Source organism: Argopecten irradians, chromosome 4, assembly GCF_041381155.1.
Source record: "Argopecten irradians isolate NY chromosome 4, Ai_NY, whole genome shotgun sequence".
NCBI lineage: Eukaryota > Metazoa > Mollusca > Bivalvia > Pectinida > Pectinidae > Argopecten > Argopecten irradians.
In genome coordinates, this window is record NC_091137.1 from 6,516,150 (window position 1) to 6,539,506 (window position 23,357).

The 23,357-nt window shown below is 36.9% G+C and overlaps 3 protein-coding genes across 3 annotated transcripts in view; 2 read left to right on the forward strand and 1 right to left on the reverse strand.

Annotated features, from left to right (window-relative positions):
- Positions 1-1,673: 1,673 nt before the first annotated feature.
- Positions 1,674-5,354, forward strand: LOC138320453 (paraneoplastic antigen Ma3 homolog). Its single transcript, XM_069263414.1, has 3 exons — positions 1,674-2,104; positions 2,366-2,433; positions 2,907-5,354. The coding sequence occupies exon 3, from the start codon at positions 4,212-4,214 to the stop codon at positions 5,352-5,354; it is 1,143 nt and encodes a 380-aa protein (XP_069119515.1). The 5' UTR covers positions 1,674-2,104; positions 2,366-2,433; positions 2,907-4,211.
- A 3,790-nt stretch (positions 5,355-9,144) lies between these two features.
- Positions 9,145-9,654, forward strand: LOC138322068 (acidic leucine-rich nuclear phosphoprotein 32 family member B-like). Its single transcript, XM_069266122.1, has one exon. It carries the CDS (start codon positions 9,145-9,147, stop codon positions 9,652-9,654), a length of 510 nt encoding a protein of 169 aa, XP_069122223.1.
- A 1,896-nt stretch (positions 9,655-11,550) lies between these two features.
- The window catches only part of LOC138320455 (protein crumbs homolog 1-like), a 103,561-nt gene continuing 91,754 nt past the window's right edge, over positions 11,551-23,357 (reverse strand). Inside the window, 7 exon segments of the mRNA XM_069263415.1 lie at positions 11,551-17,119; positions 17,431-17,521; positions 17,955-18,097; positions 18,654-18,881; positions 19,363-19,482; positions 22,376-22,600; positions 22,837-22,965. Coding sequence (XP_069119516.1) covers positions 16,980-17,119; positions 17,431-17,521; positions 17,955-18,097; positions 18,654-18,881; positions 19,363-19,482; positions 22,376-22,600; positions 22,837-22,965 — 1,076 coding nt within the window. The 3' untranslated portion in view covers positions 11,551-16,979.

The window sequence follows — 23,357 nt, forward strand, 5'->3', positions numbered from 1 at the left end:
ATCATTGCTTAAATAATATCGGTGCAACATTGTGGTAGGCCCTACGAGTATGTACTGAGTATGGAATAGTGCGTCAGATCCCAGCTATCAACCGATTTCACTTCACAAGTTTCCTAGTTTTACACACGTGTTACAAAGACCTCGCTTATGGCCGTTCATGATTGTTTTGTTAATATCAATTGCTTTATATATAATTGCAGAACATTATTTCATATTTACATGTAATAATATCGGCAAAATCCTGTCTTTAGTGTGACCTTCTTTCAACCGGAAGTTGCGCAGATACGTACACATATGCAAATGACTGACAGAAATAAGGCCACCGGTCATCATAATTTATGCAAATTGTCTTGACCATTGTACGTAAATAGCGACTTTATCGTACTTTTTTATGAGTCCTTGGTATCTTATTCCCAAATTATTCAAAGATGTGTAATGGAAGGTAGGTATGAATAAGAAGAAGATAAGAAAAAAATCGCATTTAAATGAGAGGTCAACCGCCTTTAAATGAGTAGGTCTGCCATACGTGCTTGTAACACAAGGCATATACATGCCTTTGTGTTAAAACCAGCCTGTTTTTTAATACGTATATTGCAACCATCCATCAAAAATGATCTCATTGGAAACTCTGGAATGACAAGAAAACTGTCTTGGGAAAGTTAACCCAGAATTTGGGCAAATGATATTTAAGTGTCTCAAGTTTAACTTTTTATCTTGAAATCATTCGTTTTACTTTTACTATTTGTTAAAAAGGCCATCTCATGTGCTGCATTTCCAACGAAAAGTTCCGTTTCACGGTTAGAGAAGAAAATTCTTACTGCGTTGAAAGCCAAACAAATGGATTTGCTACTTGTAATCGCTAGTGAGCACAACAGCATGATGATGCAAACATTCACATAGGAGTTCCGTAGTTGTTTATTTCCTAAAAGAGACAACTCATATACTAAGTTAGTCATCAATTAACAGATTATGATCTGAAATATCATAATCTTAAAGGATGGGGAAAGATAGAACAGGAATGAAAACGATAGTTGATACTTGGCCTAAGCATTGAATTTGGGATACCGTTTCCACTTTTTCATCAGCTCACAACAGTATGTCAAAGTCAAAGAAGTGCACATGGCTAATATAACTGTATACTGTTCTAGATATTGTCATCCTGATTTTGATGACAGTTGTTGTCGTGATTATAACCCCATTGGAGAACACAATATCGGTAGATTCCGAGTATTAAGTGGGTCTTCCTTTACTCTGTAGCACCATTGTCAGTTCTAGCCTCGTATTGCTGCATGACAAGATGGCCTAATCATGACGTCTATAAAACAGGGAACACTCACTCTCTAGGAACACATGGTCCTCATTCCTGTGTAGTCTCGTTTACAGTGTGTATTTCATTTAGCTTTATGCTATGGGTGTGCTAACGAATTCCCAAATGGAATAAAACATGATGAACCAATCAGATTCTAAGCATGCAAATTTAACCAACATGGTGGATATCGCCATGACTGCGCCAGCACTGTTTTATTTTGATGGAATATCGCACAAGAGTACAGTCTCAAGCCCTGAAAGCTCCAAAAAAGATTCCCAAAGTTGACTTCTGTAAATGGAAACGAACTCTGCAATATTTTGTCATCCATATTACATTTTTGTGGCAGGGTAATTAATAACTAATTAGTTTATGTAATTAGTATTAGTGTATTGATGTATAGTAATAAGTTAAGCTGCACCCCTGCACTACATGTATGTGTTGTCCCAGTACTGTCTATATGTCACTGTCTTGTTTACCTGTATACCTGTATATTACCTGGAATGAGAGAGTGCATGGATGGATGAGCACATTCTTTGTCTATAGGTGTGGGTAGGTACCAGTCAGGTGACTTACCTGGCTGGTCAGCTGATTGTTTTTATTGATTTTATTGGTTTATAGATATAATAATGTGTGTTTTTATTGGTCAAACTTTCCCTCCAAAATTCTATCTTTGGAGAACTTTCCTTTGTCTGTGGGCAGTTTCACAGAGAGAGTTTCATGAGAACAGTTGTGTTCTGGTCTCCCAGATATTTAGTTGAAATTTGGATTTGTCTAGGAGGAATTTCTTCTACTTCTGTAAGTCTCCTTTTTCTATTTCTTACTAATATTGTATATCCTGTGCAATGTTCATAAAGTAAACTATTTATATTTATTTGCCTTATTTTGGTAAAATTATCAGAATGTGTTAAACTATATTTTTGAATAAGTTGAATTGACTTGAAAGTGTAAAAGCATAAGTATGTATTTGAATTTAAGAGTAATTGTCTATTTATATAGACAATTTGATATTATTAGTTTAGACCTTTTTGTGATATTATATATTTTATTCATGTATAGGACCCTGGGTCGAAAGATTTAAACAATGTAACAAAGATCGAAGCCTAATTGAGTCGGCCCATAGCCAGGTGTGTATTTATATAATGTGTATATCTTTGTATTTGTATTAGAATATGATGTAAGTAATGCATTGATAGTGTTATATGTTGTAATGTCTAAGTGGGTAGATTATCTCCCCTTAGACTAGAGTAATTTACTGTATAGTAGAAAAGGGGCGAATTGTCTCCCCCTGATATCATATGGTATAGAGGAGACAGATTGTCTCCCCTGATTTTAGATCATAGAGGGAACAGATTGTCTCCCCTTGTATTTATTATAGATAGTAGAAGCTATATCTATTAGTATAAAGTCTAATTTATAATAGTTGTTCTGGAGTTTATAAATAGATTAACTCTGATAGTTAAATATATATTGTGAATCTGATGTTGATATACTGTAGGCTACACAGTGATCTTGTACGTATGTATGATTAATATGAATGTTATGTTACTATGTATTATTGAAATTTGTATTTAATGAGTCTTGTTTTATCTTGTTACAGACTCTACGCTTCTACGTTTATACGTTTATACGTTTATACGCTTCTTCGATTACGCATGTATAGAGACAATAAAACATCATGACGTAGAAGATGGTTGTGTCATCATTTTCTAACAACATATCATCTATATCATCTGGGCCTAACCCAACCCAGCAACAATGGCGCCCATGTAGGGACCCAGGATGGCAGAAGTAGAGACATATACCAGATATACCGCATTATGCTGAACCACAACTACTGATGTGTACTAAGGTACTGTGAACCTGTGAACTATATATATATATGCTTGTCTATCGTGACCCATTGGAAACTTGTTCCGTGCAGATGACTTTGGTGTTACATCATGTACCTGTCCAGACTTTTCCGTAATCGCTACGTCAGAAGAGGATCACATGACACTTTATTTATGTGAGGCTGCAGATGTGATGGTGAACCGTGTGCATTCTATTGACATTATTGCCTAGAAACTGACATTTATTTATTCTTTATTTTGTGTTGCTATTGGATTATAGGAAATATTCTGCATTCAGAATTACTTACTATAATATTTTCACAAATCTTGTTTGATAACTTTTCATGTACTTGTAGACTTTATCAGTATTTGTACACAGTAACAATTACTTTGTCTTAATTAGTCAATTTATTTATTTAATAATTGTATTATAGCGTTGTCTGCTTGGGTATTATTATTTTTTTCATTCATTTATATATTTGTTTATTCACTTATTTATTTTTCTATCACTATTTACCATTCATTTAAATTTTTGCATTTTTTTCAAAATTTGATAGGGTTTAGTTATACAGGAATACATGCTAATCCTATTGTTCTACTATGCTCTATTCTGTTCTACTGTGTGGTTTCTAGACCTATGGAGTTCAGTTTTCAGTCGTTTGTATTTTTCTTATCTGCTTCGTTGTATTTGTGTTTGAGTGAACGTATATGTCATTCCCATCCCTTCACATGCACATTTACATTGTTGTTGCATTACTTGTGTTCTTAGTAATAAGTAATACTTCTGATTTCAGGAACTCGACTGTTTACAGCAATAGCTTTAATTATAGATTGATTTCTTTTGATTATTACCATACCTTCCATTACAACACTTATAGTTTTTATCGCCGCCCTACACACAGAGCTGGTTTTGCTACTTGTCATGTAGCGTTACTTAAGCTGAGCAAAGGATTTTCTGTGTTGGCTGGTAAGTATTTTCTTTCAGCTGGTAAGTATTTTTTCTTTCAGGCGATAGGTATTTTCTTTCAGGTGGTAAGTATTTTGTTATACCATCCACACATTATTCTGGAATTATGTCGGATACGGAAATAGAGCTTTTGGACAGTGATGACAGCCAGTCTTTAGATGAGAATTCCACTGTAAAGGACTCCAAGATTACCATGGACTTACCAAACCAGGCTACATCTCCCAGCGAGCTAACTCCACAGGAGGTTATGAACATTGTCGCAGCTTTTAAGCAGATGAGGGTTAGACCAGAAGCCTCTTCAGTGGAGCAGACTGTATCTTGGTTCCGTAGCCATATGACGTCCCAGCCTGGGGTTTCGGAAGCTCACACTTGTAGGAAGACCACGAAGAAGGAACCCCATTCCCGTTTCCTGGTAACCCAGCCTCCAAGACTTCCTATCTTCTCTGGCGATGGAAAGGGAGATGTCACCTATGACCTCTGGAGATATGAGGTGGAGTCTCTACAAAAGGAAGAGTTCACACCAGAGCAGATATCGGCAGCAGTCAGACGGTCACTGAGAGGTGAGGCTAGCAGGATAGCCATGCGATTAGGATCTGGAACTGCTATAGAGGACCTTCTTCAGAAGATGGAGAGTATTTACGGAATTGTCGACAAGCCAGAGTCAGTCCTAGCTGCCTTCTACAGTGCCCGGCAAGGGAAAGAGGAAGATGTCACAACCTGGGGCTGTAGGTTAGAGGATCTCATCTCAAAGGCATGCCAGACACACCCTTTCCCCACCATGGAGCAGAACAACATGTTGAGGGAGATGTTCTGGAGTGGCCTCAAGGGAGCCTTAAAGGATACTACTGGCTATCTCTATGAGACGATAAAGGACTTCGACAGATTGAGGGTAGCTATTCGCAGAGTAGAGAAAGACCAAGAGAAGAGGCGAGCAGAGACTGCGAAAATCACCCCAGCTATGGCGGACATTGATCAGATATGCCACTTTGAGGAACTGAAGGGAATGATCAATCAGCTGGCAGGAGAGGTCGAGAGACTTAGAGACACCAAGGTACAAGCCCCTGCCCAAGGTCACGACAGAATCAACAGGTGCACAGAGAAGACAGTAAGGAAAGATGTCGATCAAAAATACGAGCCAATATGCTGGAGGTGTAACCAGCCGGGACACCTACGCATTGGTTGTAAGGTGAGGATGGATCACTCTAAACATCATTTAAACGCCAAGAAGCCTTCATCGGGGGGCAGATGAATGGCAGTGAGATGACTCGCCCCAAGACACCAGATTTACTAGGAACGGCAAATGAAGTAAGCATGAAGGTGAGAGGACAGGATACCAAGGCATTACTTGACACTGGATCAACAGTCTCCACCATCAGCCGGCACTTTCATAAGACTTATTTGAGCGACATTCATATACAGCCACTCTCAACCGTCCTCAACATTGAGTGTGCTGATGGACAGCAACTTCCATACGACGGCATTATAGAAGTTGATCTTGAGGTAAATGGGATTAACGGCACCCAGCGTATGGAGTCTTGTGTCCTGCTCGTTGTTCCAGACAGTAACTACAACAGCAATGTCCCACTGTTGATTGGAACCAACATCCTGAATATTTTGATGACTCGCATGAGAGAAATTCATGGAGCGAGATTCCAAGACACGGATATTATAACACCTTATTACCTCGCCTTCAGATGTATGCATCTTAGAGACAAGGAGCTAGAGAGGAACCACCATAGACTCGCCCTTGTGAAACTAGCTGGCAATAAAAGAATTACCATTTCGCCGAATACCGACATCACTTTAAGTGGATACCTCGACAAATGCCTTGGATATCAGCAGGTTTGTGCAATGGTCCACCCTACCAAGGAATCGGCTATACCTGATGATTTAGATATCACACCCACATTTCTTTCATATGGACCACAGGAGAGGAGATCACTGGACATACATATAGCTAATGTCAGCACTAGGACGGTCACCATATCACCGAGAGCCATACTCTGCGAGACCCAGCCAGTGTCAGTTGAGAGGAGAATGGATGACACAGGTGAAGATGAAACACCAACCGACATATTGGACCAAGTGACCATATGTAAAAAAGACCTTGATCAGACTAAGGTAGCAGAAATTAAGGAGATGCTGAGCCGATACTGCAACATATTCTCCACTTCAGATACGGACCTTGGCCTGTCAAGTACCATAAAACACAGGATCGAACTGACAGATGAGGTGCCCTTCAAACAGAGACATCGCCGGATACCTCCAGCCATGTTTGAAGAAGTTAGGAATCACCTCCAGCAACTATTAGCGAGCGGAGTAATACAAAGGTCGCACTCACCTTGGGCATCGAATGTCGTGCTATGCAGAAAGAAGAATGGCAAGCTCCGTATGTGCGTGGATTACCGGCAACTGAATCAGCGGACCATTAAGGATGCCCATGCCCTCCCACGTATAGAGGAGATACTAGATGCCTTAGGAGGAAACCGCTACTACAGCACCGTCGACATGAAAGCAGGGTACCACTAGGTGGAGTTAGAGGAGAGTCATAAGGAAAGGACAGCATTCACGGTAGGACCACTAGGATTCTACGAGTATGTTAGGATGCCCTTTGGACTCGCTAACTCCCCTGCGACTTACCAACGCCTTATGGAGTATATTCTCTGGGATATGAACCTGAAAATATGCTACGTTTACATGGACGACGTCATAATCTTCGCCAAGTCGTACGAGGAACACATGGAGCGACTCAATGCCATCTTTAAAAGATTTGAGGATGAGGGTCTTAAACTTTCCCCGGATAAGTGCTCCCTGTTCATGAAGAAGGTCAAGTTCGTAGGACACATTGTATCAGAGGACGGTGTGGAACCCGACCCAGAAAAGCTGGAGAAGGTGCGGACATGGCCGACCCCTACAACACCAGAGCAGGTACGCCAATTCTTGGGCTTTGTCGGATACTACCGCCGATTTATAAAGGACTTCGCCAAGATTGCTAGACCTTTAACAGATCTTATACCAGCACCTAGGAAAGGGAAGGGCAACAAAGCTGATAGAGACAAGCCTAGATGGATATGGAAAGGAGCCCAGGAGGAAGCTTATAAAAGCCTGAAGGAGCAACTACAGTCGCCACCCATCCTCGGCTATACAGATTTTGGCAAGCCCTTCATACTCCACACTGAGGCCTGTATCTTAGGGTTAGGAGAAGTCCTCTACCAACAACAAGACAACCAGAAGAGGGTTATAGCCTATGCCAGTCGCGGACTTAGTAAGACGGAGAAGCGATACCCCGCCCACAAGCAGGAATTCCTTGCCCTTAAGTGGTCTGTCTGTGAGAAGTTCCACGACTACCTGGTTGCTTCCAAGTTTTCCGTCTTTACAGACAACAACCCACTGACATACGTCTTGACCTCTGCCAAGCTAGATGCCACATCTCAGCGTTGGGTTGCAGCATTAGCAGCATATGACTTTTCCATCACATATAGACCAGGTTCCAGCAATGCTGATGCTGATGGAATGTCCAGACTACCAGGACTTACCACTACAACAGATGAGGGCAACAAAGTCATCGAAATGGAATCTGTACAAGCGGTTTGCTGCAACGTGGCGACACCACCATACGCTGAATGCTTGACAACCGACAGCAATCTTATAGATGCCAATGGAGCGGAGCCTAAGACTTATCCTGTAAGAAGTCTCCGTAAAGATCAAGCCAATGATCCGATAATAGGATGGTGGCTACCTAAGGTTAGAGAGTCCAGGAAACCAAGGAAACAGGATCTTCCACCAAACTGCATAAGGACTCACCAGAAACTCCTCGACAACTATGATAAGCTAACCATAGAGGACGGATTACTGTACCGAAAAGTACTTATGGAGACAGAGGAGGTTAAACAGTTGGTCCTGCCACAAATCCACCAGAAAACTGTTCTGCAATATCTACACAATGATATGGGACACCAAGGGAGAGAACGCACCATTTCACTTCTGAGATTCTTCTGGCCAGGGATGGTGAAAGACGCAGAAACATGGATAAGTTCCTGTAGTAGATGTCGCCATAAGAGAACTACTACGGATAGGGCACCATTGACCAACATCACCACCTCACAGCCCCTGGAGCTGGTCACGATGGACTTTCTCTCCTTGGAAACTTCTAAAGGAGGATTTCAGAACATCTTGGTCATCGTGGATCATTTTACCAGATATGCGGTTGCCATACCAACAAGGAACACCACCGCCAAAACCACGGCCGAAGTCTTCTTTAATCACTTCGTGACTCACTACGGCCTCCCACAGCGGATACACAGTGACCAAGGGCCTAATTTTGAAGGAAAGCTTATCAAGGAGCTATGTCAACTAACAGGGATGAGCAAGTCACGCACGACTCCATATCACCCCATGGGAAATGGAATCTGCGAAAGATTCAACAGGACACTCCTTGGAATGTTAAGAACTCTGGAAAACCCATTAAAACAGGACTGGAAGTCTCACGTTCCGACATTGGTACACGCATATAACTGTACAAAACAGGAGAGTACTGGATTTTCACCTTACTTCCTCATGTTTGGGAGAGAACCATTTTTGCCAGTAGACCTTGCTTTTGGTCTTACCAGAACTTCAGGAAGGACAGAGCCGACATCAGTCTACATCAAACAGATGAAGAACCGCCTGAAGGAGGCTTATGACCTTGCCAAGAAACATGTCAACAAGGCACAGAGGAAACAGAAGTCTGGTTATGACCTTAAAGCGAGAGGTGCGGTGCTACAACCAGGCGACGGGGTACTGGTTAAGGTGGTTGCTTTCGATGGAAAGCATAAGATAGCAGACAGATGGGAGGAAGAACTCTATACAGTTCTGAGGCAACCAAATGATGAAGTACCAGTGTACGAAGTACAGAGACAGGATGGTACAGGGAGAAAGAGAACACTGCACAGAAACCTCCTACTGCCAGTAGGACTGGAATTAAACCAACCAAGAAACCGGACACCAGTGTCAAACGGCCGAAACCTGCACCGAGGTGAAAACATCGCAACATCACTGTGATGGAGGATAATGACCCCTATCAGGATGACAGTGATGAAGAGGTCACATTAGAAGTCACTCCTAAGAGTGTGGTTGACCCCCAAGTGACCTTGGAGGAGTATGAGGACCACCAAGATGATGATGATGCTCCCATGAGTACTGGTGACGACCAGTTATTGGAGGATGAGGAGGATGGACGGAGTCAGCATCCCCCATCAGAGGAGGAGGAGCAAGATCAGGAGAGTGATGTTCAGGAGGAGACTAATGAGGACGCAGAAGTCCAACATCCTCCGTCAGAGGAGGAACCAGAAGGTGACCTCGACCTTGATGAAGCTACCTCTCGACCCAGGCGGACACGGATGCAACCCAAATGGATGCAAAGTGGGCAGTATGTCCTAAGTCAGCAGCCAGATTGGGTCAGTAGGGCTAACTACATCAGAAGCCTCGCCAGGTCTGGAGAATTCCAGAATGCTCAGAGTGACCTCACTCGAGCACTTCTGAAGGTTATCACAGATAATGATGCAGATTAAATTTGTTTTATCATTGTTTTAATTATGATTATATAGAAATATTGCCTAATGTTTCAAATGTCTTTTATTTCAGAAGTCCAGAAATAATATTATTATATTTCTGCTATTAACTGAATTTATTTCTCTTCAGGTATGCAGAAGAATTAAGATGTATTATTAATTTCAGATTAATCGTTCTTTATTATTTGTTTTAAAAGTTGCAGATGCCGGGGACGACATCCTTAAGCAGGGGGAGAATGTGGCAGGGTAATTAATTATGTAATTAATTAAGTAACTAATTAGTTTATGTAATTAGTATTAGTGTATTGATGTATAGTAATAAGTTAAGCTGCACCCCTGCACTACATGTATGTGTTGTCCCAGTACTGTCTATATGTCACTGTCTTGTTTACCTGTATACCTGTATATTACCTGGAATGAGAGAGTGCATGGATGGATGAGCACATTCTTTGTCTATAGGTGTGGGTAGGTACCAGTCAGGTGACTTACCTGGCTGGTCAGCTGATTGTTTTTATTGATTTTATTGGTTTATAGATATAATAATGTGTGTTTTTATTGGTCAAACTTTCCCTCCAAAATTCTATCTTTGGAGAACTTTCCTTTGTCTGTGGGCAGTTTCACAGAGAGAGTTTCATGAGAACAGTTGTGTTCTGGTCTCCCAGATATTTAGTTGAAATTTGGATTTGTCTAGGAGGAATTTCTTCTACTTCTGTAAGTCTCCTTTTTCTATTTCTTACTAATATTGTATATCCTGTGCAATGTTCATAAAGTAAACTATTTATATTTATTTGCCTTATTTTGGTAAAATTATCAGAATGTGTTAAACTATATTTTTGAATAAGTTGAATTGACTTGAAAGTGTAAAAGCATAAGTATGTATTTGAATTTAAGAGTAATTGTCTATTTATATAGACAATTTGATATAAAGTGATATGTATATATTGATCTCTATTATAACTGTTATAGAGATGGAAAATCGTGTTTTATATGGAGATATTTTATTAGTTTAGACCTTTTTGTGATATTATATATTTTATTCATGTATAGGACCCTGGGTCGAAAGATTTAAACAATGTAACAAAGATCGAAGCCTAATTGAGTCGGTCCATAGCCAGGTGTGTATTTATATAATGTGTATATCTTTGTATTTGTATTAGAATATGATGTAAGTAATGCATTGATAGTGTTATATGTTGTAATGTCTAAGTGGGTAGATTATCTCCCCTTAGACTAGAGTAATTTACTGTATAGTAGAAAAGGGGCGAATTGTCTCCCCCTGATATCATATGGTATAGAGGAGACAGATTGTCTCCCCTGATTTTAGATCATAGAGGGAACAGATTGTCTCCCCTTGTATTTATTATAGATAGCAGAAGCTATATCTATTAGTATAAAGTCTAATTTATAATAGTTGTTCTGGAGTTTATAAATAGATTAACTCTGATAGTTAAATATATATTGTGAATCTGATGTTGATATACTGTAGGCTACACAGGGATCTTGTATGTATGTATGATTAATATGAATGTTATGTTACTATGTATTATTGAAATTTGTATTTAATGAGACAATAAAACATCATGACGTAGAAGATGGTTGTGTCATCATTTTCTAACAACATATCATCTATATCACCTGGGCCTAACCCAACCCAGCAACATTTTATCACATTTTGGAAAACTCAACTCAAAATTTGTTTCTTAAACAACCTTATTGATTCCAACTTGGAGCCCTCAAACCAGATGTGCCAGACGAAGTGGTTCCTTCTTGCGGAAGGTTGGATTTATTCCAGACCACCAGAATAACATGACTGCTCTGCTCAATGGAACACACTGTTATATTTGCATTCTTTAATCAATTTTGATTTCCGTGGTAAAATAAAACAGTACAAGTAAATATGTTATCATGGACATTTTATTTCCCTCAATCTCAGCACAATATGACACTACTCTTCAACATGACCATGCGTAGCTATTACAAAATATAACAAATAATGGCTATCAAGGAAACAGGGCCATGTAGTAGCTGGTAGCTAACTTGTATTGCACAATCAACATAGTATCAATATATAATATCAAAATTATGGTAATGTTGCTAAAATAGAGATTTGGAATATTACAACCTTATATGATATGTACAAAATTCTATCTAATATAAATATGTTAATTATGGGCTGATGAATTAGGGTGATTACGGTGATAAATGATAGGGTAGGATAGATCTACAGGCTATAAATGTGTCTGTAACCATATCAGGAGAGATACAACATGTGATGGTCATTATAAAACACACATTGGACATATAACACATCCTATATGATTATTTTGATATGTCAACATTTCATCTGGCAATATTTAGTTGAAACATCATTTTCTAAAAATAATCCAAATTAATACTGAAATCGTCTTTGGATTTGCCTCATTTTGATTCAATGTACATGCAATTCAATAAACTGGTCCTTGACATTTGGCCTCAGGTAAGCTTGGCCCCCTGGCTATAACACACTGACTTGCATAGTTGGCCCTCAATAATGATAGAAGTCACCAATGATACAAGACACTGAACAAATACAGTTAATCTAATTGTTTAGTTGGTGAGTAGGGGACCCTAGCTCTTTACAAATGAGTCTCCATATGGACAATGTACGTACATCCATACTAGTCATTTCATTCACAAAGTCTGTATGTAATTCTGATGGAATATATGGCAAGTAACGTAAATCGATTATTGCCCAATTAGTCTGATTTGAAAAAGAAGTTGGTATTATCATCCTTGGTCTTTTTTATACTACAAATAGCATCAACAACTGACCTTTATTAAAATTTTCCAAATTCCACACATTTTTCACTAAAATAAACTTAACCCCCATCCCTCTCTCACCCAACACACACTATTCCCACTCTCTCCCATTTCAATTAAATTTTAGCGACCATCTACTGAACCAATATTTTCCGTAGTTATCATATACCTAATTTTTCCTAGACGGAAGAATGACCATTAACAAACTGTCATGCATTTATTTTAAGAATTTCACTTTTCACAAAATTGCCAAGTAAAATATAGCATACACTAATATATATGAACATCTGAAGATAAACTGAATTAACAAGTACAATTCTGTTGATATCAAGATTCTAAACATATATTCTGAGCACACTTTAATTTGTCAGCTACATTTTTTAATATACATATGTAGTGACAGGTACATAATTTGAGGCGATATGTATAAATGTAGATATGTTTCTATATAAAAAAAAATATAATTCTGCCAATATTTTAAATTTCCGATGAGATATTCTGACAGCAAGTTACCTCTAGATTAAAGAGATTTCTGGTAAAGGATGGAATGGGTCCTATACACAACTGGAATGTAAAGTGACATCTACGATAAAGATGACCTGATTTGTCATTCTGATCTATCACAGTTACTTCCCTTTGTTTTACTCCGTGAGTGATATAAAGGGAAGTAACTCTCATAGTCAGAATGTGATATGCGAGATCACAACCAAACAATTAAATGTTTATAGTGTTGTAACATCAACACTTTATATAGTCCTAAGGCAAGCTTATCAACCTGCAGAATCTGGATTAAACTATTCATATTTTTAACACGTTCGCTTTACATTTCATGCATTTTGACTATTTGTTCAATCATTTAGAAGAAATTTCCTGAAATCAGTTAATATTTACTGACATTTCCTCTACAATGCAATGTCGATCTGATATGTTGAAAGTTATAAAAATGTTACCAAAAGAAATGTATAAAATACTCTAAAAGTTTGTAATATTTTGATACAACTTATTAAAGAAACAAGATTCAAAATATAATTTATTGAAGTAATGTCAAAATGCATGAAATTTATGTGCATAGAATTTATTTTAACTTATCAAGTGTAAGAAACCTTAATCCTCCTTCTGTAAAACACTGGCCGTATATTCAACTACATCATAATATTACAGTATAGTATAACTATTAGAACACATCATTTGTAAAACATCTACAAACTATTGTTCATTTCACAGTCATATGTAAATCTATCATCAAATTACACAATAATTACACTGTACTTATGATATTCACTTGCTCAAATAATTTCAAAACGATTTTCATTTCTAAATCATACAAAATAGATGGTATTAACTTATTGCTATATATCTTCCCTGCGATTTCTTAAGGAGTAGAATTATCCTTACTTATGCTATTATACAATGTAGGTACTATAATACTACTAATATTGTTCCATGTTCAGTTATCAAACAATAAAACAGCACCAAGATAGTTTCATACCAAAATGATATCAAAAGCTCATTGATCCATCATTGTACCTTGCCAAGTTTTCTACCATAATCATTTATTTGGGAGATTGGACCAAATTGTTAACCTTATAGAAGAAATAAGTCTTTATAAACAAAAGCTGTGATAAAGTAAATTTTATCTTTTGATTAAGTACAGACATTATATATTGTACAAGTGAAAGAATGTACATTTAATATTCAAGACACTTAAAGTCAATTCCCTCTCCCGAATCCCCACTAAATATTCCGCCATTTATACCAATTACTAATTAATCGATTCCAGTTTCACACCTTCATACACAACAATCCATGTCAAGGATAAAAAAGTTCTGGGGATATTAAAATATCAATCTGAAATCCTATATATCACAGATACTCTTGTTTAACATGATAAAACCATTCAGATATGTTTATCAGACAGTATGTACAGTATATCAGTACAATGGCTATTTACAATCATGCTACCATATAATGGTGTGTGCAGTCATTCTTGCATAATGAATCAGATAAACTCTGATTAACTGTAGATAAGTACTGTGTATACCAGGTAGTCACAATTCATTTTTAAAGGAATGCTACTGTGATTTTTGCAAAAACTGCACACTGCAAATTATCTACATTGTATTTCAGGTACAGGTATATTTTATGGCAAGAAAAACTAAGTACATTTTTTCTTCTTCTGAATTATGCACAAAACATAAACAATTATGTATGTTAAAATGTATGCATGTAAACAGTACTGATGGATTTTAACAGACAAATACAGTATCCATACTCTGTAACTCATTTCAGCTCAATGAAATTTTAGACTAAATCTGTTTTTACAGAATCCAACTAATTTTGAAAGATATACAGAAAACACAATAGTGTATCAACACAATCAACTTCTAGAATAACCCTAAAATAGGTATGCTTTTACATATCTGGATATTTTTTTTATTATTTACTTATTATACTCTGAAAAGTTAACTCCCTTCCTTCCATGATACTTAAGGGTCACAGTAATGACAATAATGATAATGTGAAATTGATGATGATTAAAATGTCTCTGAGGAGTCTTCTCCAGTGAGATTCTCTGCTGTAATGACACATAACCTAGACTTCTGATACAGTAAATATTGAAAATTAGGTATGAAATTAATCTCACATCTATTGTGCTTTTTGTGGTGATAATGTAAAATGAGGACAGTACATCACTGTATAACAGAAATATTTGTGTTGTCAACATAACTTCTTAACCTTTATGATTAAAAAATGAACTGTTTCAGACCCAGAAGAGTCTCAATGCGTATTCGGGGGTGACATACACTAAATGAACCAGGACATTTTCTTTGTCTGCTAAAACATTAATATACAAGTAACAATCCACAAATATTTCCATTTTACACACACGAACCTGAGAATAACTGTAGTTATGATCATTTTAAAGACCTTGCATATGTCACCTTAGTAACAATCCTAGAATGTTAAGGTTCAAAGTAACATGGCAAAGACACTGGCAATATGCCTGGTCTAATGGATGGCATAGAACAGCCGTCTATATGGACAAAATATCTATATGTAGGAATGTCTTCTATAAATAGCACTTTAGTGGTTATCTATATTTAGTTTTCTGGTATGTGTTGCCATGGAAACAATTAAACTTATTTCTCAAAATATGCACCAGACAATTCTCAAAACTTTTAAACTAATTTAAACATAGGTAGAGGTTTCTTAATGACAAAGTAAATGAATTGATAAGTAAATCAAATACATGTAAGTTGAACCCGACAATTAAACAAAATATGAATTGCTTGTCTTTTGATACACTCACAGAGTTATCCCCTCTTGTGAACAGGCCACTGATTGTTACACATTTGCTCAGACAAATAAAGTCACAATGGCAATACCTGCTCACAAGGGCAAGTAACTCAGTATAAGGGGAAAACCTCGAATACACGGTGTAGATATATATATGAGCTCCTGAGGTTTGCTATCTGGTTGGAGATAATCGGTAAGTGTTTCAGTGATGATAACATTGTGATTACAGACTTAATATTTCCATTGGGATTGTCAGCTGCTGCATAGAAGGTTTGTCTCTGATTCTGTTTTCCTTTATAACATCTGAATACAGAATCTCTGAGCTGTCAGTTCACAACCTCTGGTAAGATGATATACACAATATACGGCAGATAACTTTGGCAAACTTAGGCACAAAAATTGTCAGAGGTTAGCTCTCAGACCAAGAAAGCTGCACTGAATATTTACTTTATTTACTGAATTATATTAATCTAGATTAAATAATTCAGTACTCTTGTGTTGTGATGTCGTTAACATCAATCTTTCCAGTTTTCGAGAAGAGCAGTCGGTGGATATCACTGGATATCAGCCATCAGATTTGTGGGAAATGTTAAATAATCTTCTATGTGTAAGGTAGGGGAAAAACTTCATGCATCAATTATAACACCACTTCCTAAAAAGTTGGTTTTTATCTAAATCTAATGCACACAGGATTTGTACCAAACATCCATCACTGGCTGATACACTATTGATGTTTGCAGATCTATTGGCAGTTCCCTACATTGATCCATGGTGGCGGCTCTATTCCTAAGTTTCCTGATTATCTCTCAGAGATTTAACACTTTCCCAATTCTTGGCCACTTGATTTTCCTCCTGTATCGATATATCCTTTGGCGATATCATTTGTAATTTTTTATTCCATAGGTGTGTGATATGTCACTAACACCTGCATCACTAATAGCACTGCAGCCCTGTTACAGGACTGACACTGGCCACGCAGAAATGAGAACTTGAGCTTATTACCATGTAACATTCTAAGACACTCTTCAATGGTGTTAATGTCACAGGGAGACACCCATCAACAGGACCAATAAGGGTCGCACCAAATCCCTGAGGATGTCCCTTCCTTTGAAAGATATCTCGACCCTCCAACATTCCATCTGTCAAACAGACAAGTCTGTGGTCCTACATCATCAACTGGGCGCTGTGTTAACGTAGAATAAATCTATTTATAAATATTTAAGAAGGTTTCATATAAGTCGCTCTTCTGGTGGTGGTTTCATTACATTTCCAAGTTCTACTCTTGACCCCGTGACCTCCTGACGGCTTGGACTATAGTGACCTCTTGTGGCTCGTTTACTTCGTGCCAATACTAAAAATATTATGACACCTGGAAAATACAAAATACCAATATCAGTTCTATGTCAAATATACAAATGTATTGCTATTTTCTTAGAACCAAACAGCTTTATGAAATCATAAGTCTGGTTATCTTCAAAATTTATTTCAATATTTAATTTGGTTTTTATAAAAATTCATTTTTTATCTTCCATATCATGGAAAACAAATTATTTCAATAACAAATTACATATCGTTAAGATTGGAGCCTTCAAATACCAGTACAACGTGTGAAAGGGGAAATAATCTTCATTGTTCAGGTTTAATACAGTGTGACAGGGGAGATAACCCTTATTAACTTACCAATAACAATCAGCAGTAAGAAAGCTGCCACAGATGGCCCGATAATTATTGCGAGGTTGTCGTCACGGCTGATTTTCTGGTACTCAGGATTCTGCAGAAAGATAAAATATTGCTGAATTACTTTCCTGATTTCGTTCCTATATTGTAACATAGATCATGGTTTCATTGTCAATCAACAATTGCATTATCACCAGAAACTGAACACGTAACAGTTTGTTTGGACCAGGACTATCACATTAATGTATACAACTGTAAGACATGCCAATTTTGGATTCCCCACCTATTGTTTCAAATGTAACGTAAAAATTCTGGTCAAAAATGATGTACCTAAATGTTGAGTTTACTTAACTTTTTGAGTTTTGTTTTCAATATCAAGATTTTCTTTTAAGAATAACAATGCTATCTCAAAATGGACTGGTCCAGCCCTCTTAATTTTTTTAAAATTCATATAATAAAGGTGAGAAGGTCAAATAATCAATAATAAGCATTTCAAAACGAATGAAAATATGAAATATGCTAATTACCCGCTGAGCACAGAGTTTGCCCATATACTCGCTGGTACATTCACACAGGAATGTGCCAGGCTGGTTGGTACATTTACCACCATTGATACACGGATCACTGATACACTCGTTAACGTCCTCCATACAGGTCACATTGGTGTAGCCTACAACAAAATGTAGGTTTAACATGTCTATAAAGCAGGGTGGTCCTGATACACATTGTGTGAAGAAGTTAGCCTTGTTAACAAGAGATCTCAGAGGGATCTTGGCACCATCCAAAGAATTATCTGTGTCTGAGAATTAAAAGATTAATTTTTTTCTGCTTTTCAAACTTTGACTTTCAAAATCCAAGATAACGGCCTGTCTGCCATCTTGTTAACTGATCGATCCAAAAATGCAATATGCACAACTATGGCCCTAGGGGAACATATATATGAAATTTGAGACAGATCCCTTCAGTACTTTCTGAGATGTAGCAGTAACAAAGTTCAAGTATCAAAATCTACAATATGTAATGATGGCTTAAACATTACACATTCCAGTTTATTTGTCCAAAAATAAACTTTAAGGATGTGACTCTAAAAGTTATTCATCAGCTAGACAAAATTTGCAGAAAACAGTACATGATATAAAAGACAGGTAAGACTATATATTCTAGTAAATTGACACTTTGGGACAACACTTCCAGTATTAGCCTTGGCCAACCCTTCAGCTTCCTACCTTCAGTACAAGTACACTGGAACCCATTGACTCTGTCTGAACACGTTCCTCCATTTTGACATGGATTGGACGCACACTCGTCTATATCGGTCTCACAGTTACTACCGTCGTAGCCCTCCTGACATGTACAGTTGTATGTGCCGTCCCAATTATTACACGTCGCACCGTTCTGACACGGCTGTAGTTCACACTCGTTTATGTCTGTGTTACAAAACGTACCATTCCAGCCTGAAAAATAAACATTGAATCTTATCTCTGAGTTATCATGACATTCTAAGTCTCTTAAACTTATCCATTTCTAGACTTTGGTTTAAAAGACTACATATGACATGGAAATCTTACTTTTCTTAACGGACACCTGAGATATTGTTGGAATGACCTAACTGTTACTACAACACAGAAACTTTCATGTCTATTTGATCATGTTAAATTCAGTAGTATTAGTTACAAAGCATTATTATATTCATACTGTCAAAGAAATAACACTTAACATAGTTTGAGTGTAACTTCCTTCCTCATTATCTACAAACTTTATATCCTGAGACCTGGTTTGATTCTAAATGCTTCAAAAGTCTGAACCAAACTATAACAATCAAAACAAAAATAATGCCATCTTTAAGTATTTTACTTTATGACTGATAAGAAAAATTGACAACCAGCCAATGACATTTTTTGACCATTTCTATTTGAGGTTATAATTCTACGTTACCTGATTTACAGTGACAGGTGTAATCTGTAGGTGATACGGTGACGTCCTGGAGACAATCAATGATATTGTCTTTATTACAGGTATTATCCAGACATGGACCTCGCTTTTCACATCGCTCTCCTGTACAAATAGTATATTATAAAGGTATAATAATTATATAGATAATCTGATTTGCTGACAGATTTCCTCACTTCAGCAATCCTAGGATATTCACTAACTAAATTTGTGATATAAATATGGTGAGGCAGATGTGATTGAAAGATTCAAACATCAACATATAGTGGTGATAGATAGCCCTTGTTAAGACATGTTCTAAATGACCCCATATTTATGGAGATGACCACTAGATGATAGAAGGACAAAGTAAACACTATAAGTCGAATCATACAGGGCAATAAACTTACAGAAATTGTTAGAAAGCACCATTAACGTCCAATACAGTCTGAAGTCACCACCATTATTTAAAACAGTCCAAACAGTCTGAAGTCACCACCATTATTTAAAACAGTCCAAACAGTCTGAAGTCACCACCATTATTTACAAAGACAATCTATCATCTGCCAGCTACAGGGGAAAGTTTACCATTTAAATTTACATTTTAAACCCATCGATAACACTTAACATGCTGTAAGCAATTCATGGGTATAACAGAGTAATTTTCATTCCTGTCAATGTTACCATAATATGTCTGTTATAGATGTATTACAAACAATGCTTAAAACAAAGGGATTTTGATGGCACCAAGAGGTCCATTATAACCATGTTAAACTGTATACATAAAATAAAGTTGATGAAGAAATTTCATGTGGAAAAATGTTCTCCCAAGAAATACCTTCAATAATGCTAGTATACCCTAAAGATGATGGAGACTTACAAATCTGTATTGTATTAGTCTGTAATTCTTCCCGCCTTATGCACATGTAACAGGTATTTAGTATAGACTACACACTTCCTACCTGGGCCAGAGCTGGTTTGACAAATCGCACCAGACTGGGGATGGGGGTGTATATATCTATAAGGACAGGCCAATAATTTATACATTCCTACAAAATATTAGACTATAAGTTTGTGTCATCCTATGATAACAGACTTAGAGTGAATTAATTTGTTTGGCCTATATCTGGTGTTATATATACTTAGTAGCCTGACTGATGGTCCTGCTTGTAGATACCCCTCCAGTCATAGCCATGGTTTCCTTATGGTACAGGCAGTACACATCTGTCCATATACCTAACCAAGTATCTAGTTTGTTGTAAGGTTTTACAGTCAACTGGCAAATCAAAATAATTTACATCCACAATGTCAAACACATTGAAAATGATGTTTGCAAATTACATGTACAGATGTACATTCACTGATGTATAAGACTGAAATGGAATCATGTAAACTTAATTAAGACAATGGTGCAATATCCTATGGTAAAATTCTATTGCACAGAAAGAAAATGAAAATTTCTGTAAGACATAGATGGAGGATCGTTTATAAATAGGAGTGCATTACTGGGGTAGGGGGAGTTGCGAGGACAGCCAGAATGGGAGAACAATATATGATCTCTGATTTCATGGGGAGGGGGTATAAAACAGTGAATTGATACAGAAATAGTATAAAATAGCATCCATAGGTACAATCAGAGGAAGTGAATAATACATTTACTTACAAACTTTATATCAAACTATCACACATTATGTTTGCCCTGGGTATATATAAACTGACAGTCTAAACAAAGGTTATAGTCTATTGAGAGTCATAAACCAGAGACAGTTTATTGTCAGTAATAAAACATCAATATTGGTCCATACTGGTACTAATAAATGAAATTAGTCATTTCTCTATATAAGAAGAAACGTCCCAGTATTTTACTAATAGATCCAATGTGTCTAAAATTTATCAAAACTGCATTCTGAACTATATAACAAATGTGTCATACACTATGTAAACTTTGGTACCCGTTTAGTTGTCAGTATTTCTAACTATTTAGTTGTCTAAACCTTGTAATTTGCCAGTTATAGTTTTTAATTTACTGTTTCCTGTTCCCATCAGTTTATACAGTTTTAGAGATGTTAACATTGATGAGTAAGTCTGAGATATCCCCTAGGGTCAAACTTGACGTATGCTGGCACAGTCATCCCTACCTCAGGGTACAGAACTTACCTGTAACGACTGTACAGGTAAACAACTTCCTCATGTCTTGTTAGCTTTAGATATTTAATTATATCTATCATTACAGATTCAATACTTAATGTAAACAAAACCAAGGTCCTAAGATTTTTGTGAAGAATTTGACAGTCATATAAATTTTACAAGATCTCCCCTTTGTTTCAAACTAAAATTGTAAAATGTAGTTAATCTTGTTGATAATCAATAAAGTTTGCATGCCAGAAAACACTAAGTCTTTATTATTGATAATTTTCATAATTAGGAGTACCAATATTGTGAAAGTTCACAATGAAAATACATTCTAATAAGTGGGTAATGCATACTTAAATTAATACAAAGTTTTAGCGTATCTTTCTTCTAGATTAACTCAATTTAAATACTGAATAATTTGCCTTGTGAGTATGATATGACAGGTGATGTCTCACCTGTAATCAGCTATCCACCTGACCAGGTAAATGCCTCCTAATGTGGTTAGTATATGTTCCCACACTGATGTATCTAAGGAGGGATCAGTTGTCTCCCTTGTACAATATTTACCAGATACACAATAACACAAAAGTTATCTCCCTTGTAGAAATTGATGTAATAGATGCAAATCTTGTGTCCTGTTCAATTATGACCAGGAGCAATAATGTTAAGCCCCATCAATCAGGTGCAAATCTGTACAGTGTTTAAGAAATCAACAGGTGCAAATGCATGTATAGATTTTGAAACAGTACAATAAAAAAAAAACCTCAAAAATCTTAACAGAATTTCCAGAGTCAAGAAGAGTTATCTGCCATTTAGTATAATACCACAATTATACCACATGAGTAACACCAGACTTATATGGTTATCTCCCCTGTCCAATACTTACCATAGTAATATCTGAGGCAGCTACATCTCCAGACATTAGTAGCCACACACGTTCCACTATTTTCACATGTGACGAGGTTACAGTCGGGAGTGCTACAGTTTTTATCTGTGTAACCATAGGAACAGGCACAGCTATAGTCGCCTACACTGTTAGAACAGTTAGAGTTATGTTGACACGGATCCAGACCAACCTGACACTCGTCCACATCCTCCGAACAATAGGTACCTATCAAATTCATCAAACATTGGAGAATTAGAATCGTCAAATCACTTCAGATTTAGATCAGATTACTGTAGGGCGGATCACTGTAAAGCCAGATAAAATAGACACAGTTTACTTCTCAGCATTTGTATATCAGCGTAACTAAGCATTTACAATAATGTCAAAATACTGGGTAACTGATTTCTCCTTCAAGCATAAAAATAACATTCAAGTTTTATCAAACAATATAAAGTTGTTACCTTGGTAACCAGTTCCATAACAGTTACAGGTAAATCCTCCGTCGGTGTTTGTACAGCTGGCACCGTTCTGGCATGGCTGTGTTAGGTTACATTCGTTTACATCTACTTCACAATGTATACCTGTCCAAGCTGAAACAATAACATACCATCTACATTATTAATCCTTGAACAAATGTATCCTACCCATAGATTTTATTAAACAGGTTTTAATACCATTAAATGCAACAGAATCAAGACTGATACCAATCAATTTTTTCTTTACTCATGTCGGGCCAAATAAATTCCTTGATAGTTAAGTTATCTCCCCTGTTTTTTTGTCGTCTCTACATTTATCTCGACTAACTTGTTGTCCCCTGCTCTATCAGTTTTTATGTGTCATCTTTTCTCCAATTATTGTTACCGGGTAAGTTGTCTCCCCTGTGGCACAATTTGTACTAATCTACAAAGAAGCTGTCTCTCTTCTAGAGCTTCTGTTATAAATCCTCGGCCAAAAAAAAAATCAACCAATTCAAAGATCAACT